The sequence below is a fragment of the Salmo trutta genome, chromosome 9, assembly GCF_901001165.1.
Source record: "Salmo trutta chromosome 9, fSalTru1.1, whole genome shotgun sequence".
In the NCBI taxonomy this organism is placed as follows: Eukaryota; Metazoa; Chordata; class Actinopteri; order Salmoniformes; family Salmonidae; genus Salmo; species Salmo trutta.
Window position 1 is genome coordinate 34,519,205 of NC_042965.1, and position 15,519 is coordinate 34,534,723.

The following is a 15,519-nucleotide window of genomic DNA, read 5'->3' on the forward strand; positions in this document are numbered from 1 at the left end:
CCATCTCATTGGTTTATAGAAGTGGGTACCCACGTACCATCTCCTCATTGGTTATACCCACGTGGGTGACTGAAAGACGAACAAGGTCAGTGGCGGTAATACACCTAATTTATGAACTTTGCCAATCACAGTATAAAGTCAAAAAAAGCCTAGAACGAGGAGAGATGACTAGAAACAATTCGGTTGACCATTTTATGTGTGGATTAATTGTCAGAGTAGAGGACCTTGTACATTTCAGGTAAAATAACAACTTAATGTTTATATCCCAGGACAAATTAGCTAGCAACAGCAAGCTAGGTAAATAGGACAAATTAGCTAGCAAGTGCAAGCTAGCTACGTAATTTCCATAAATGTTTAATGATTTTCGACTGTCCCCAAATTTTATGTAATTGGTTCAGAGTTTGTTTTGATATTTTAACCTGTGTGTCGTGATTGCGTTTGGTGTGGGGGGACAAAATACATTTATGCACGATGGCGCATGCGCAGCCGGTTTGGGTTCTGTGTTAGCCGTGCAGTAGCGTGTGTGGGTAAATTCACTGAGGAAGCCAAGCCAGGGAAAAAAAGCCATATTACAACCTATGTTGTGATAATTGCGTTGTTTGCTTTTAACCCATTCGTTCATACACCACCATGATACAGTGCATTCGGAAAGAATTAAGACCCCTTGACTTTATCCACATTTCGTTACAGCCTTATTCAAAAATGTATTAAATTATTTATTGTTCTCAATCTACACACAATATCCCATAATGACAAAAGCAAAAACAGGTTTTTAGACCATTTTTGCAAATAAAATTACAAATACTTAATTACATAAGTATTCAGACCCTTTGCTGTGAGACTCAAAATTGAGCTCAGGTGCGTCCTGTTTTGCTGCACCAGGAAAACCCACAGTTGCGCTAATCCTTTTATAACAAACATTTATCAAGGGAGGCCAAATGCTTGCTGGCATGAAATTATGAAAACACAGAGATGAAAGAAATTATTTTATATCCTTTTTTTTTTTTAGGTCAAATATCTGGGGAAGCCTGGCATTCATGAATACACGCCACTGTAGCTGTGGTATATTTGCAATATACCACAAACCCGAGGTGCCTTATTGCTATTATAAACTGGTTACCAATGTAATTAGAGACAACGTTTACTGCTGTAATTATGTTGGTAACCAGTTTTATAATAGTAATGTCACCTCGGGGGTTTGTGATATATGGCCAATATACCATGGCTAAGGGCCGTGTTCAGGCACTCCGCGTTGCTCATAAGAACAGCCCTTAGCCATGGTATATTGGCCATATACCACACCTCCTCGGGCCTTATTGCTTAAATATACCCTGGCTTTCAGCCAATCAGGGTTCAGGGCTTTAACCCAGTTTATGTGAAATAGGCTATTAGAAGTGCTTTGTCTTGTATTACTTATAATGCACACCTTTTCCCCACTCCTATGGATAAAATGATTGTATAACGTCATACAAAAGTTACTGTTTGAACTTTCAAATGCATCCTATCGTTAAATGTGATTGTCTTTAAACAAACATTTAATACAATATTTAAAATCGGTCATCCCTCATATAAAAGTGATGACGCGATGTTTGCGAGAGGGAGGGAATCTATTTCATTGGTCCTAAACTTGTGGCTCCGGCTAATGGAGTTAGCCGGAGCAGGTTAGCTCAATCATTCATTGCAGCATAATGTACCTGGCTAAATGATGAGCCACTTCTGGGTGTTGAAAGTTGCCTCGCTAACTCCTCAAACCAGGTACGTAGTACACACCTCAAGTTTGAGTTAATTAGGCAATTAACATCCCATAATGCTTAGATTCATGACTTTGAAAGAGGGGTCTCAGCGGAGCGTGTGCGTCTGTCACCAGGTCCACTGTTGTAGAATCTATGCACAGGCACATTGACGGCATTTGGGTGGCCCTATAAAACACGAGGTTCCTTTATTTTGGAAGTTACCTGTACATAAGCGTTGCCTGCTTGTTTATGTTGAAAGTTGCCACAGCAATCCTGAACTGTCAGACTAACATGTCTTATTTGTTTGTTGACAAAGGTCCTTCAGAGCACCACTCAAATGTAACCTTTGATAAGGATAATTTCATGCCCAGTTGCTTAGAAGTGTTTTGTAGATGAGAAGTTGAAGAGCTACCGGTAAGCAATTTCTTGTTCAAGAGGGCATCTTTCTGAATGTTGCATATAGAAATGTAACTACAATGCCACCCCGAATCTGGTTTGCCTGCATTTCTATGCCCTTTTACCCAGTGAAGCTTCTCATCTGTATTTTTGTTGAGATGCTGTACTTAACTGTAAATAAGTCACATTTGATATACTGAAAACATTTGATTTGTACTTTGTAAATATTTTTGTACTCATGAACCATACTATCAGATAATTATTTTAAAAAATAAAGTCCTAAAGGGACACCTCGTTCGTGACTATCATGCACATGGAGTATAGCAGCTTTAAAAAAAATAAATCCCACCACTTGTACTCACCATTGTCTTAATTAGTCTCTAAATTACATGTGACAAACTGAGCTCTGTTGGACACCCCTTACTAGTGCCATTCATGGTTTTCCAAGCATTGTACTTGAGTCTTATACACTTAATTGTGCTAGATGAAAGCAGAAAACAGGTAGATAGTTGCTGATCACAGGAGAGAATTGTTCATGTTTGTAGTGTGTGCTGTGAAGGTTCTGAACATTCAGTCTGCAGCTGTACATTAGTCACCACAGAACACCCCTAACTGGTAAGACTGTCTTGTACTTTACACACTTGAGTCAGCCGTTCGCAGTAGATCACACCAACTGGGTGTCTAAGTGGCTATTGAAAATGTAGAATCACTAGAAAATTATAAGAAAATGGACTGCCAATATTCTGTCTGGGGCAGGACACCCACTGTGCAAGCCAACCTCACTGTTCGGCTGTTGCGTTCTTAAGAGGAACAGAGTAAGACAAGACACAAGCCATCAGTGCATTTGTCACAGGTCTTATTGAACATTGCTTCAGTCAGAACACAAGCCAGGAGAAATAACAAATGAACACAAGACCAGTGTGTTGGCATAGCAACAAACCAAACAGTGCTTAGATTAGAGAGCAACCCATTTCACCAGAGGCAAATGTAAACAGGGAATCCTTTATAATATAATTAATCTCAAGGCTATAAAAAAAAAAAAAAGGCACACTATGTATAAGTTCCCAAAAATGTATTAGGTTAATCACCATATTTATCTCCCCACAGCCAATGCAGGGAAGTCATCAGGGTCTTCTGGGTTTGGGGCTAGGATATAAGCCTGGAAAGAAGCACAACAGGACATTACTACAAGTGGGGATAGGATACATTTTTTCATGCATCTGAAATAAGTTCTCACCTAACAAAATGGTCAGATTATTTCTAAACGTAATCAGTCATTGTATTTAATAAAAAACATGTTTCTACCAGGAAATAATCAAACAGTTGCCGGCAGCATTCACGTCAAAATTAAACTGGTCTGTATAGAACTCATAAAACCCCCTGCCCTAATGTAGTGGTTTCCAGCATCTTGTCTAAAGGAGAGAAGACCTACCCTTTCAGTCATCCCCCCTCTCTCCCCCCTGCCTTGTCCCCTCCCCCCTCGACTGGGGCGCAGCAGGCTGCCAAAGTTGAACTCCAAGTGGGAAGTGATGTCATTGGCAGACCTGCGCAGACTGGGGAAGTGGCAGTCCTCTTCCTGTTCCTCCACAGACTCCGCCTTCAAGTTCTAGGGGAGGAAATGCCAAATGTAGACAGAAACACATCAACTTTAACACAAATAAGTGCCAAATTGCTTATGAATGTATGGGTCCTGCCAAAGGTCAAGCTCCACAGCTCTAATCTGAAGGGGTCCCTCACCTCAATGCGTTTGGACTTGTGTATTACTCTGGCCTTGGAGGGCACCTTGCAGTCCAGCTTACGGAGGTTAAACTCCGCCTTGGGGCGACTCCGCTCCTGCAGGGCCTTCCACTCGTCCAGAGACATCTCCATGTCCACTTGGACCACCACATCCCCCTCCACCTCTGATAGGCTGTGATGAATGGCAGGGATAAATGAAACTGATAAAAAAAAAGTAACTAGTTGCACTGTGCATCTTCCCAGTACCTATTAATGTTATCACCCCCAAAAGTTGAGATGTGGTGGAGGGCATGCGTTGCATTCCCCCCCCCCAATGTGCAGTGACTCACTGATTCTCTCCCGCCATCTCTGCTGGCTGTTGGCCGGCCTCAGGTGGGATGCCTCCTGCATCAGGCTTCACATTCACCCCTACATCACTATAGATAAGATCATAACCAGGCTAAACCATCCATCGCTAGGATTTATAATGTAAAATAATCAATAACAGGTTTACCATTGTAACTTCACCATGTGGTAGGAAACTCACCCCGTGGAAATAGGGTCTTGAACACAGCCCCTGTTCCAGACCACACGTCCTCCTCTCTTCTCCTCAAGGGAGATGCCTCTGAAAGACAAGAACTTCACATTTACCATGTGGTAAACAATGACACTACTTTCACACAAGTCTCATTTGCAACATTGATAAACACTCACGTTCCACTGTGGCGTTCATATTCTCTCTTGCCCCTCAGGTTGAAGCTACCGGTAGTATCCATGTTTCTGTAGCCACCACCTTGAACTTGGCCATAAGCATAATAAGCTGGCCTGGGGAGAACATAAAAGAAAGTTAATCAAAGTCCTAATGATGGCCATATGAGACCATTTTTTTAAATTTTATTATTTTTTACAAAGTAATGAAATAAAACTTAATTTGAGCATGGCATTTGCAGTGTCAAACATTTTAGGCTTCTTCGGCCAAGCTCATAGGATAGCCACACACCAGGAAGGCGATGGAAGGAGAGAATGTTCCATTTGTCACGTCTCTACAGAAAGGGGACCTACTTCTGGATGGAGTACTCCGGTGGGTGTTCCTCTTGGTTGGTCCTGCGTTCCCCAAGGACACCTCGCCTTGCGCCCCTCTCAGCCTCCACCACCCCTCTGCTCTCATTCTGGACCACGCCCCCTCGGGCAGAACACTTACCACCTGAAAACAGAGATTGAGATGGAGTCAAAATTGTCATGCAACCATCATCTAGAGAACGCAAATTTACTGGAGACACGTTTCTGAGTGGACAACATTGTATTCATATATATATATATATAGTCTACTGAAACACCCATTTGTTCTGCCACTGATTCTAAATGACATTGGCGGGCACAGTGCTGAAAGCACCTAATCAAATGAAAGCTGGACTTACACAATTTAGAACTAGGACGAGGCTGGCCTGACAGCCAGAATTACGCAGTAGAATTAAGTTATTTTCAGGGTTGAATCATAGCGCCCTCTATGCAACCATACGGGTGAGTATAACTAGTGGAACGGTCCAACAGGAATCTGTTTTATTAAACTTCGTAAATAACCAGGTTGCCGACAAACGCATACAAAGTTGTAAAGCGGCCGGATAAGATACCGGGTAAGGAGTGTGCCATTTCATAATTTTCACTCACCACGTTTATTCTGAAAAATGTCTGTCCTCACTCTGGTTGCCTACGGACAAACATTAAGAATAAGCTACGTGGTGAATTGATACCTATTCGGCAGCTAGTTGAATTGATCGTGCTACTTTGTGTACTTGCTTGTTGGCAACCTTGTACTTGACGAAGTTTTTGGAACAGATTCCTGTTGGAACCTTACACATTATACACATCCCAACCATACGACAGAAGAGACTTGCAGTAGGGTGCATCTCTAGTCTGCTGCAGAGGCATCCTTTCCCTCATCTTCATTGACGTGAAAGAAGTCCGAACCAGGCTTTACCAAGTACTTTCTTTGGTGTCTAGCTAGTAACCATTTCATTAAATGAATCCATGTGCACTACACACAATTTCACTTTGACAGAACAGACGCAAGCGCTTTCATTAGCTAGCCAATTAGGCAGTGCCAGCCATTAGCTAACTTTGCTAGCTAGCCTAGTAAACTGGCCACCTGCCTGTTTCATTTCTTGGCAGGTTGTCTTCTCTGTCGGCTAAAACGGGGACCCGCCTATCTCTCTGGGACTCCTTCTGTCCAGGTTTTTTAGGCTTCACTGTCATTTGGTTTGCTTTCTTTTTCTTCTCCTTCTGTACCTCGGCCTGTTTTATACAGTCAAACGGGTCGGCCTCGTCATCCACAAGCTGACAGAAACGATTCGCCACCACACAACCGTAGTCGTCGGGGAGCATTGCTGCATTTTCGGAAACGCCAATCAACTTCAAAGCCATGGAAATGTAGCTTGCTCATAAGCTAACTTGGCTACCACACAGTACTCATAAAGTAGCGAATATAGTTAAACTGCTGAAGTCAACCCACACGTTGTTAAGGTATAACGTGCATCTTACATGAACTTGCTAAACACCTAGTAGAGGCATATAGTTTGGTCGTGAGTTTTAAATGGTTTCACGTGGGGAACTACAAGAGACCTCGCCCATGTCTGTTTAATATTCATGACGCTTAAAGGAGAAGTTTTCTTTTTTACAACCATCTCTATTTATCAAGAAAGTCCGGAGAGGACAAGAATCAAATAATTATTTTGTGGAGATTACGAATTATTTATCTCATGATGACAACACAACAAAAGTTGTTTTATCAAGATCATGAGATAAACTATAAATAGGAGTGGACATATTGATGACAGTAGTGTCATAGTCACTGTGTTGTCCAAAGTCGGTCCTGGGCCCCCAGATGCAACATTTTGGTTTTTACCCAAGGACTACACAGCTGATTCAAATAACCAACTCATCATCAAGCTTTGATTATTTGAATCAGCTGTGTAATGCTATGGCAAAAAACGAAATGTGCCAGGGAGGCCAAAGGACAGAGTTTGGGGAACCCTGGATTAGAGCACATAAACTCAGCAAAAAAAGAAACGTCCCTTTTTCAGGACCCTGTCTTTCAAAGATAATTCGTAAAAATCTAAATAACTTCACAGATCTTCATTGTAAAAGGTTTAAACACTGTTTCCCATGCTTGTTTAATGAACCATAAACAATTAATGAACATGCACCTGTGTAACGGTTGTTAAGACACTAACAGCTAACAGACAGTAGGCAATTAAGGTCACAGTTATGAAAACGTAGGACAATAAAGAGGCCTTTCTACTGACTCTGAAAAAACACCAAAAGAAAGATGCCCAGGGTCCCTGCTCATCTGTGTGAACGTGCCTTAGGCATGCTGCAAGGAGGCATGAGGACTGCAGATGTGGCCAGGGCAATAAATTGCAATGACCATACTGTGAGATGCCTAAGACAGCACTACAGGGAGACAGGACGGATAGCTGATCATCCTCGCAGTGGCAGACCACTTGTAACAACACCTGTACAGGATCGGTACATCCGAACATCACACCTGCGGGACAGGTACAGGATGGCAACAACAACTGCCCGAGTTACACCAGGAACGCACAATCCCTCCATCAGTGCTCAGACTGTCCGCAATAGGCTGAGAGAGGCTGGACTGAGGGCTTGTAGGCCTATTGTAAGGTAGGTCCTTACCAGACATCACCGGCAACAACTTCGCCCATGGGCACAAACCCACTGTCGCTGGACCAGACAGGACTGGCAAAAGGTGCTCTTCACTGACGAGTCGCGGTTTTGTCTCACCAAGGGTGATGGTCGGATTCGCGTTTATCACAGAGGAACACCGAGGCCTGTAATGTGGAGCGGGATCAATTTGGAGGTGGAGGGTCCGTCATGGTCTGGGGTGGTATGTAACAGCATCATCGGCCTGAGCTTGTTGTCATTGCAGGCAATCTCAACGCTATGCGTTACAGGGAAGATATCTTCCTCCCTCATGTGGTACCCTTCCTGCAGGCTCATCCTGACATGACCCTCCAGCATGACAATGCCACCAGCCATACTGCTCGTTCTGTGCGCAATTTCCTGCAAGACCGGAATGTCAGTGTTCTGCCATGGCCCGCGAAGAGCCCGGATCTCAATCCCATTGAACACATCTGGGACCTGTTGGATCGGAGGGTGAGGGCTAGGGCCATTTCCCCCCAGAAATGTCCAGGATATTGCAGGTGCCTTGGTGGAAGAGTGGGGTAACATCTCACAACAAGAACTGGCAAATCTGGTGCAGTCCATGAGGAGGAGATGTACTGCAGTACTTAATGCAGCCTGTGGCCACACCAGATACTGACTGTTACTTTTGATTTTGACCCCCCCAGGGACACATTATTCATTGAATAATGTGTCAGGGACACATTATTCAATTTCTGTTTGTCACGTCTGTGGAACTTGTTCAGTTTATTTCTCAGTTGTTGAATCTTGTTATGTTCATACAAATATTTACACATGTTAAGTTTGCTGCAAAATAAACGCATTTTGACAGTGAGAGGACGTTTATTTTTTGGCTGAGTTTATGTTGTAAGTAGTCATGTGCTTAAAGGCCTGGGCCTTCTTATCAAAACTCCAGCAATAAAAGGGCAAACAATGGCAAACTGAGGAATAACGTTCTGCACCTGTTACACCATGTCTAGATTTTCATAACATTTCCCCACCATTTGTGGCTGAAATGACAAGTGGACTGTAGCCTACACTACTGTTCAAAAGTTTGGGGTCACTTAGAAACTGTGTTTTTGAAACTGTGTTTTTTTTTGGTACATTAAAATAACATCAAATTGATCAGAAATACAGTGTAGACATTGTTAATGTTGTAAATCACTATTGTAGCTGGAAACGGCTGATTTTGAATGGAATATCTACAGAGGCCCTTTATCAGCAACCATCACTCCTGTGTTCCAATGGCATGCTGTGTTAGCTAATCCAAGTGTATTATTTTAAAAGGCTAATTGATCATTAGAAAACCCTTTTGCAATGATGTTAGCACAGCTGAAAACTGTTGTGCTGATTAAAGAAGCGATGAAACTGTCCTTTAGACTAGTTGAGTATCTGGAGCGTCAGAATTTGTGGGTTCGATTAGAGGCTCAAAATGGCCAGAAACAAAGATCTTTCTGCTGAAACTCATCAGTCTATTCTTGTTCTGAGAAATGAAGGCTATTTCATGTGAGAAATTGCCAAGAAACTGAAGATCTCGTACAACGCTGTGGGTGTCAGACTGATCCCTTGGTCATGAACGGATGCCTGGACCTACCAGAAGGAGCAAAGGTGGGTATCATGACATGTCCACCAATGTGATTGCAATGGTTTAGCGACCTCCAAAAATGCAGCATTGAAAGTCCGCAAGAACAAAGTGGCCTCCATCATTCTTAAATGGAAGAAGTTTGGAACCACTAAAACACTTCCTAGAGCTGGCCACCCGGCCAAACTGAGCAATTGCGGGAGAAAGGCCTCGGTCAAGGAGGTGACCATGAACCCAATGGTCACTTTGAGAGAGCTCCAGAGTTCCTCTGTGGAGATGGGAGAACCTTCCAGAAGATCAACCGTCTCTGCAGCACTCAATCAATCAGGCCTTTATGGTAGTGACCGGAGGGAAGCCACTCCTTAGTAAAAGGCACATGACAGCCAGCTTGGAGATGCCAAATGGCACCTAAAGACTCTCAGATCATGAGAAACAAGATTCTCTGGTCTGATGAAACCAAGACTGAACTCTTTGGCCTGAATACCAAGAGTCACGTCTGGAGGAAACCTGGCCTCATCCCTACGGTGAAGCATGGTGGCAGCATTATGCTGTGGGGATGTTTTTCAGTGGCAAGGACTGGGAGACTATTGAGGATTGAGGCCAAGATGAACGGAGCAAAGTACAGAGAGATCCTTGATGAAATCTTGCTCCAGAGTGCTCAGGACCTCAGGCTGTGGCAAAAGTTCACCTTCCAACAGGACAACACAAGAAAATGCAAGTGTGGCTTCGGAACAAGTCTCTGAATGTCATTGATTGGCCCAGCCAGAGCCCGGACTTGAACATCTCTGGAGAGACCAGAAAATAGCTGTGCAGCAACGCTCCCCATCCAACCTGACAGAGCTTGAGAGGATCTACAGAGAAGAATGGGAGAAACTACCAAAATACAGGTGTGTCAAGCTTGTAGCGTCATACCCAAGAAGATTTGAGGCTGTAATCGCTGCCAAAGGTGCTTCAACAAAGTACTGAGTTAAAGGTCTGAATACTTATGAAATGTGTTATTTCAGAATTTTATTTTCAATAAATTTGCTAAAATATCTAAATCTGATTTTTACTTTGTCATTATGGGGTACTGTGTGTAGATTGATGGGGGGGGCTTTAATGTGGAAAAAGTAAGTTGTTACATTAAATACGGCTGTGGAAAAAGTAATGTGGAAAAAGTAAGTTCAGCAATTGAATTATTTTAATATTACTCTGTAGGTTACTCTGTGCAAGAAGAGTGCCATCCTTCTGCATCGCACATCTGCCTGTAATTATTTACCCATGAGGCAAACTCTGTCATATCCAGGATGTTATACACTCCAGACCTCCTGCCACCTGACTATAACCTGTAATATATTATATAGATGGAAGGGACTTCATCACCCACTGGAGACTTGAAGACAGAACCTTACCCAAGAGAGCTGTGCATGTCAGTGTGTTAGACAGCCAAATCCTTAGATTTGGGCAAATAGAAGATATAAATAGAAATGACATTCTAGTTCTGATTAAACTGCTGAAGTTGTACTCTACACACAACTGATTTTGATTTGTTAGGTGAAGTGTAGGCATACAGTTGTTATAAGCAGATCAATATGATATTTACAGCAGAAAATGTTTTGTCTTTGTAAGACAAACAAATCCATCGTTCTTTTTGTTGATGTATCTACACTCAAGCTGGGTGATGTTTGTACAGGGATATTAGTTCTGGGATTAGTCTCCCAGGAAAGATCTAACAGTGGACATAAGGAGAGACGAGAAGGGACAAAACTAGCCAGTTATAGAATATTGTGTTGTTGGAAAGCTGAGCTGACTGAAGACCATGCACGGGCATTCAACTTGCAGTAATTAATATTGTTTCCACAATAAAATGTATTTACATTTTATTTAATTTATTTCACCTTTATTTAACCAGGTAGGCAAGTTGAGAACAAGTTCTCATTTACAACTGCGACCTGGCCAAGACAAAGCAAAGCAGTTCGACACATACAACAACACAGAGTTACACATGGAGTAAAAGAAACATAGTCAATAATATAGTAGAAAAATACGTCTATATACAATGTGAGCAAATGAGGTGAGATAAGGGAGGTAAAGGCAATAAATAGGCCATGGTGGCGAAGTAAATACAAAATAGCCAGTAAAACACCTGGAATGGTAGATTTGAAGTGGATGAATGTGCAAAGTAGAAATACTGGGGTGCAAAGGAGCTAAATAAATATGGTGGCGAAGTAAATACAATATAGCAAGTAAAACACTGGAATGGTAGATTTGCAATGGATGAATGTGCAAAGAAGAAATACTGGGGTGCAAAGGAGCAAAATAAATAAATACAGTAGGGGAAGAGGTAGTTGTTTGGGCTATTTATAGATGGGCTATGTACAGGTGCGGTGATCTGTGAGCTGCTCTGACAGATGGTGCTTAAAGCTAGAGAGGGAGATAAGTGTTTCCAGTTTCAGAGATTTTTGTAGTTCGTTCCAGTCATTGGCAGCAGAGAACTGGAAGGAGAGGCGGCCAAAGGAGGAATTGGCTTTGGGGGTGACCAGTGAGATATACGTGCTGGAGCGCGTGCTACGGGTGGGTGCTGCTATGGTGACCAGCGAGCTGATATAAGGGGGGACTTTACCTAGCAGGGTCTTGTAGATGACCTGGAGCCAGTGGGTTTGGCGACGAGTATGAAGCGAGGGCCAGCCAACAAGAGCGTACAGGTTGCAGTGGTGGGTAGTATATGGGGCTTTGGTGACAAAACGGATGGCTCTGTGATAGACTGCATCCAATTTATTGAGTAGGGTATTGGAGGCTGTTTTGTAAATGACATCGCCGAAGTCGAGGATCGGTAGGATGGTCAGTTTTACGAGGGTATGTTTGGCAGCATGAGTGAAGGATGCTTTGTTGCGAAATAGGAAGCCAATTCTAGATTTAACTTTGGATTGGAGATGTTTGATGTGAGTCTGGAAGGAGAGTTTACAGTCTAGCCAGACACCTAGGTATTTGTAGTTGTCCACATATTCTAAGTCAGAACCGTCCAGAGTAGTGATACTGGACGGGCGGGCAGGTGCAGGCAGCGATCGGTTGAAGAGCATGCATTTAGTTTTACTTGTATTTAAGAGCAGTTGGAGGCCACTGAAGGAGAGTTGTATGGCATTGAAACTCGTCTGGAGGGTTGTTAACACAGTATCCAAAGAAGGGCCAGAAGTATACAGAATGGTGTCGTCTGCGTAGAGGTGGATCAGAGAATCATCAGCAGCAAAAGTGACATCATTGATGTATAGAGAGAAGAGCGTCGGCCCAAGAATTGAACCCTGTGGAAGCCCCATAGAGACTGCCAGAGGCCTGGACAACAGGCCCTCCGATTTGACACACTGAATTCTATCAGAGAAATAGTTGGTGAACCAGGCGAGGCAATCATTTGAGAAACCAAGGCAGTTGAGTCTGCCGATGATGATGTGGTGATTGACGGAGTCGAAAGCCTTGGCCAGGTCAATGAATACGGCTGCACAGTATTGTTTCTTATCGATGGCGGTTAAGATATCGTTTAGGACCTTGAGCGTGGCTGAAGTGCACCCATGACCAGCTCTGAAACCAGATTGCATAGCGGAGAAGGTACGGTGGGATTCGAAATGGTCGGTAATCTGTTTGTTAACTTGGCTTTCGAAGACCTTAGAAAGGCAGGGTAGGATAGATATAGGTCTGTAGCAGTTTGGGTAAAGAGTATCCCCCCTTTAAAGAGGGGGATGACCGCAGCTGCTTTCCAATCTTTGGGAATCTCAGACGACACGAAAGAGAGGTTGAACAGGCTAGTAATAGGGGTTGCAACAATTTCGGCAGATAATTTTAGAAAGAAAGGGTCCAGATTGTCTAGCCCGGCTGATTTGTAGGGGTCCAGATTTTGCAGCTCTTTCAGAACATCATCTGACTGGATTTGGGAGAAGGAGAAATGGGGAAGGCTTGGGCAAGTTGCTGTAGGGAGTGCAGTGCTGTTGACCGGGGTAGGGGTAGCCAGGTGGAAAGAATGGCCAGCCGTAGAAAAATGCTTATTGAAATTCTCAATTATAGTGGATTTATCGGTGGTGATAAGAGTTTCCTATCCTCAGTGCAGTGGGCAGTTGGGAGGAGGTGCTCTTATTCTCCATGGACTTTACAGTGTCCCAGAACTTTTTGGAGTTTGTGTTGCAGGAAGCAAATTTCTGCTTGAAAAAGCTAGCCTTGGCTTTTCTAACTGCCTGTGTATATTGGTTTCTAACTTCCCTGAAAAGTTGCATATCACGGGGGCTGTTTGATGCTAATGCAGAACGCCACAGGATGTTGTTGTGTTGGTTAAGGGCAGTCAGGTCTGGAGAGAACCAAGGGCTATATCTGTTCCTGGTTCTACATTTCTTGAATGGGGCATGCTTATTTAAGATGGTGAGGAAGGCATTTAAAAAAAATAACCAGGCATCCTCTACTGACGGGATGAGGTCAGTATCCTTCCAGGATACCCGAGCCAGGTCGATTAGAAAGGCCTGCTCGCTGAAGTGTTTCAGGGAGCGTTTGACAGTGATGAGTGGATGAGTGGAGGTTTGACCGCTGACCCATTACGGATGCAGGCAATGAGGCAGTGATCGCCGAGATCTTGGTTGAAAACAGCAGAGGTGTATTTAGAGGGCAAGTTGGTTAGGATGATATCTATGAGGGTGCCCGTGTTTACGGCTTTGGGGTTGTACCTGGTAGGTTCATTGATAATTTGTGTGAGATTGAGGGCATCAAGCTTAGATTGTAGGGTGGCTGGGGTGTTAAGCATGTCCCAGTTTAGGTCACCTAGCAGCACGAGCTCTGAAGATAGATGGGGGCAATCAGTTCACATATGGTGTCCAGAGCACAGCTGGGGGCAGAGGGTGGTCTATAGCAAGCGGCAACGGTGAGAGACTTGTTTTTAGAGAGGTGGATTTTTAAAAGTAGAAGTTCAAATTATTTGGGTACAGACCTGGATAGGAGGACATTACTCTGCAGGCTATCTCTGCAGTAGATTGCAACACCGCCCCCTTTGGCCATTTTATCTTGTCTGAAAATGTTGTAGTTAGGGATGGAGATTTCAGAGTTTTTGGTGGTCTTCCTAAGCCAGGATTCAGACACGGCTTGGACATCCGGGTTGGCGGAGTGTGCTAAAGCTGTGAATAAAACAAACTTAGTGAGGAGGCTTCTAATCTTAACATGCATGAAACCAAGGCTATTACGATTACAGAAGTCATCAAAAGAGAGCGTCTGGGGAATAGGAGTGGAGCAAGGCACTGCAGGGCCTGGATTCACCTCTACATCACCAGAGGAACAGAGGAGGAGTAGGATAAGGGTACGGCTAAAAGCTATGAGAATTGGTCGTCTAGGACGTCCGGAACAGAGAGTAAAAGGAGCAGGTTTCTGGGGGCGATAAAATAGCTTCAAGGTATAATGTACAGACAATGGTATGGTAGGATGTGAATACAGTAGAGGTAAACCTAGGCATTGAGTGATGATGAGAGAGATATTGTCTCTAGAAACATCATTGAAACCAGGTGATGTCATCGCATGTGTGGGTGGTGGAACTGAAAGGTTGGATAAGGTATAATGAGCAGGGCTAGAGGCTCTACAATGAAATAAGCCAATAAACACTAACCAGAACAGCAATGGACAAGGCATATTGACATTAAGGAGAGGCATGCTTAGCCAAGTGATCATAAGGGTCCAGTGAGTAGTGAGGTTGGTTGGGGTCACGGCGATTCAGACAGCTAGCCGGGCCATGGGTAGCCAGCTGGCAGAAGATGGAGGTCTGTTTTTAGCCACCTCATGCGTTTCCGTCGGTAGATTAGTGGGGTTCCGTGTGGTAGAGGGGACCAATCCAATTGGCAAAATAGTTCTAGTTATATTGTCCAATAGACCTATTCAGATAGCAGCCGATATGCTCAAAACAGCTAACGATTAGCAGGCCGCAGTTAGCAGATGGGCGTTCAGGTGATGTGGTGATGACCATTGAAACTAAGTTGTAGAACGAGTGTCTTATGAAAAACATTCCAGACACTGGCTCTTGCTGTCATGCCATAACTGATTTGACAGAAATATCAGTTAAATTGATTGACAGCTTCAACTATCACCAAGCTAGGTTAGCAAGCTGCTGTCAGCTTAGCTAAACACAAGGTCAGCGCAGACTTTGGCCTACACATAGAACTGAATTAGCTGACCATATTGAGATGACGAGTCAGTCAGGAGGGGAGAAGTCCTCAACTTAAAAATGTTGTACTCTCCATAGCAAAGCTAGCTTAGCTTACCTTGCTATACTCACTACTGCACATATTTGTTGTGATTGAATGACAAGGACACACCCAAGAAACACCCACATCAAACCACACCCTTAAGACAACTCTCGTTTGCATTCTGTCATGGCATTTTTTTAATGAGTATGGTATTTTT

The 15,519-nt window shown here is 43.5% G+C and overlaps 1 protein-coding gene across 1 annotated transcript; it reads right to left on the bottom strand.

Moving 5' to 3' along the window:
* Positions 1-2,964: 2,964 nt before the first annotated feature.
* LOC115200453 (intracellular hyaluronan-binding protein 4) lies at positions 2,965-6,454 on the bottom strand. Its single transcript, XM_029763545.1, has 8 exons — positions 5,996-6,454; positions 4,908-5,049; positions 4,560-4,670; positions 4,393-4,470; positions 4,196-4,282; positions 3,867-4,038; positions 3,562-3,735; positions 2,965-3,288 (listed from the first exon to the last, which is right to left on the bottom strand). The coding sequence occupies exons 1-8, from the start codon at positions 6,264-6,266 to the stop codon at positions 3,223-3,225; spliced, it is 1,101 nt and encodes a 366-aa protein (XP_029619405.1). The 5' UTR covers positions 6,267-6,454; the 3' UTR covers positions 2,965-3,222.
* Between the last annotated feature and the right edge of the window lie 9,065 nt (positions 6,455-15,519).

Coding starts and splice junctions, on each gene's coding strand:
- LOC115200453 (XM_029763545.1), bottom strand. CDS start 6,266: ATGGCTTTGAAGTTGATTGGCGTTTCCGAAAATGCAGCAATGCTCCCC. Junction 4,039..4,195: donor GAGATGGCGGGAGAGAATCA/GTGAGTCACTGC, acceptor CATTCATCACAG/CCTATCAGAGGTGGAGGGGG. Junction 3,736..3,866: donor ACAAGTCCAAACGCATTGAG/GTGAGGGACCCC, acceptor TTCCTCCCCTAG/AACTTGAAGGCGGAGTCTGT.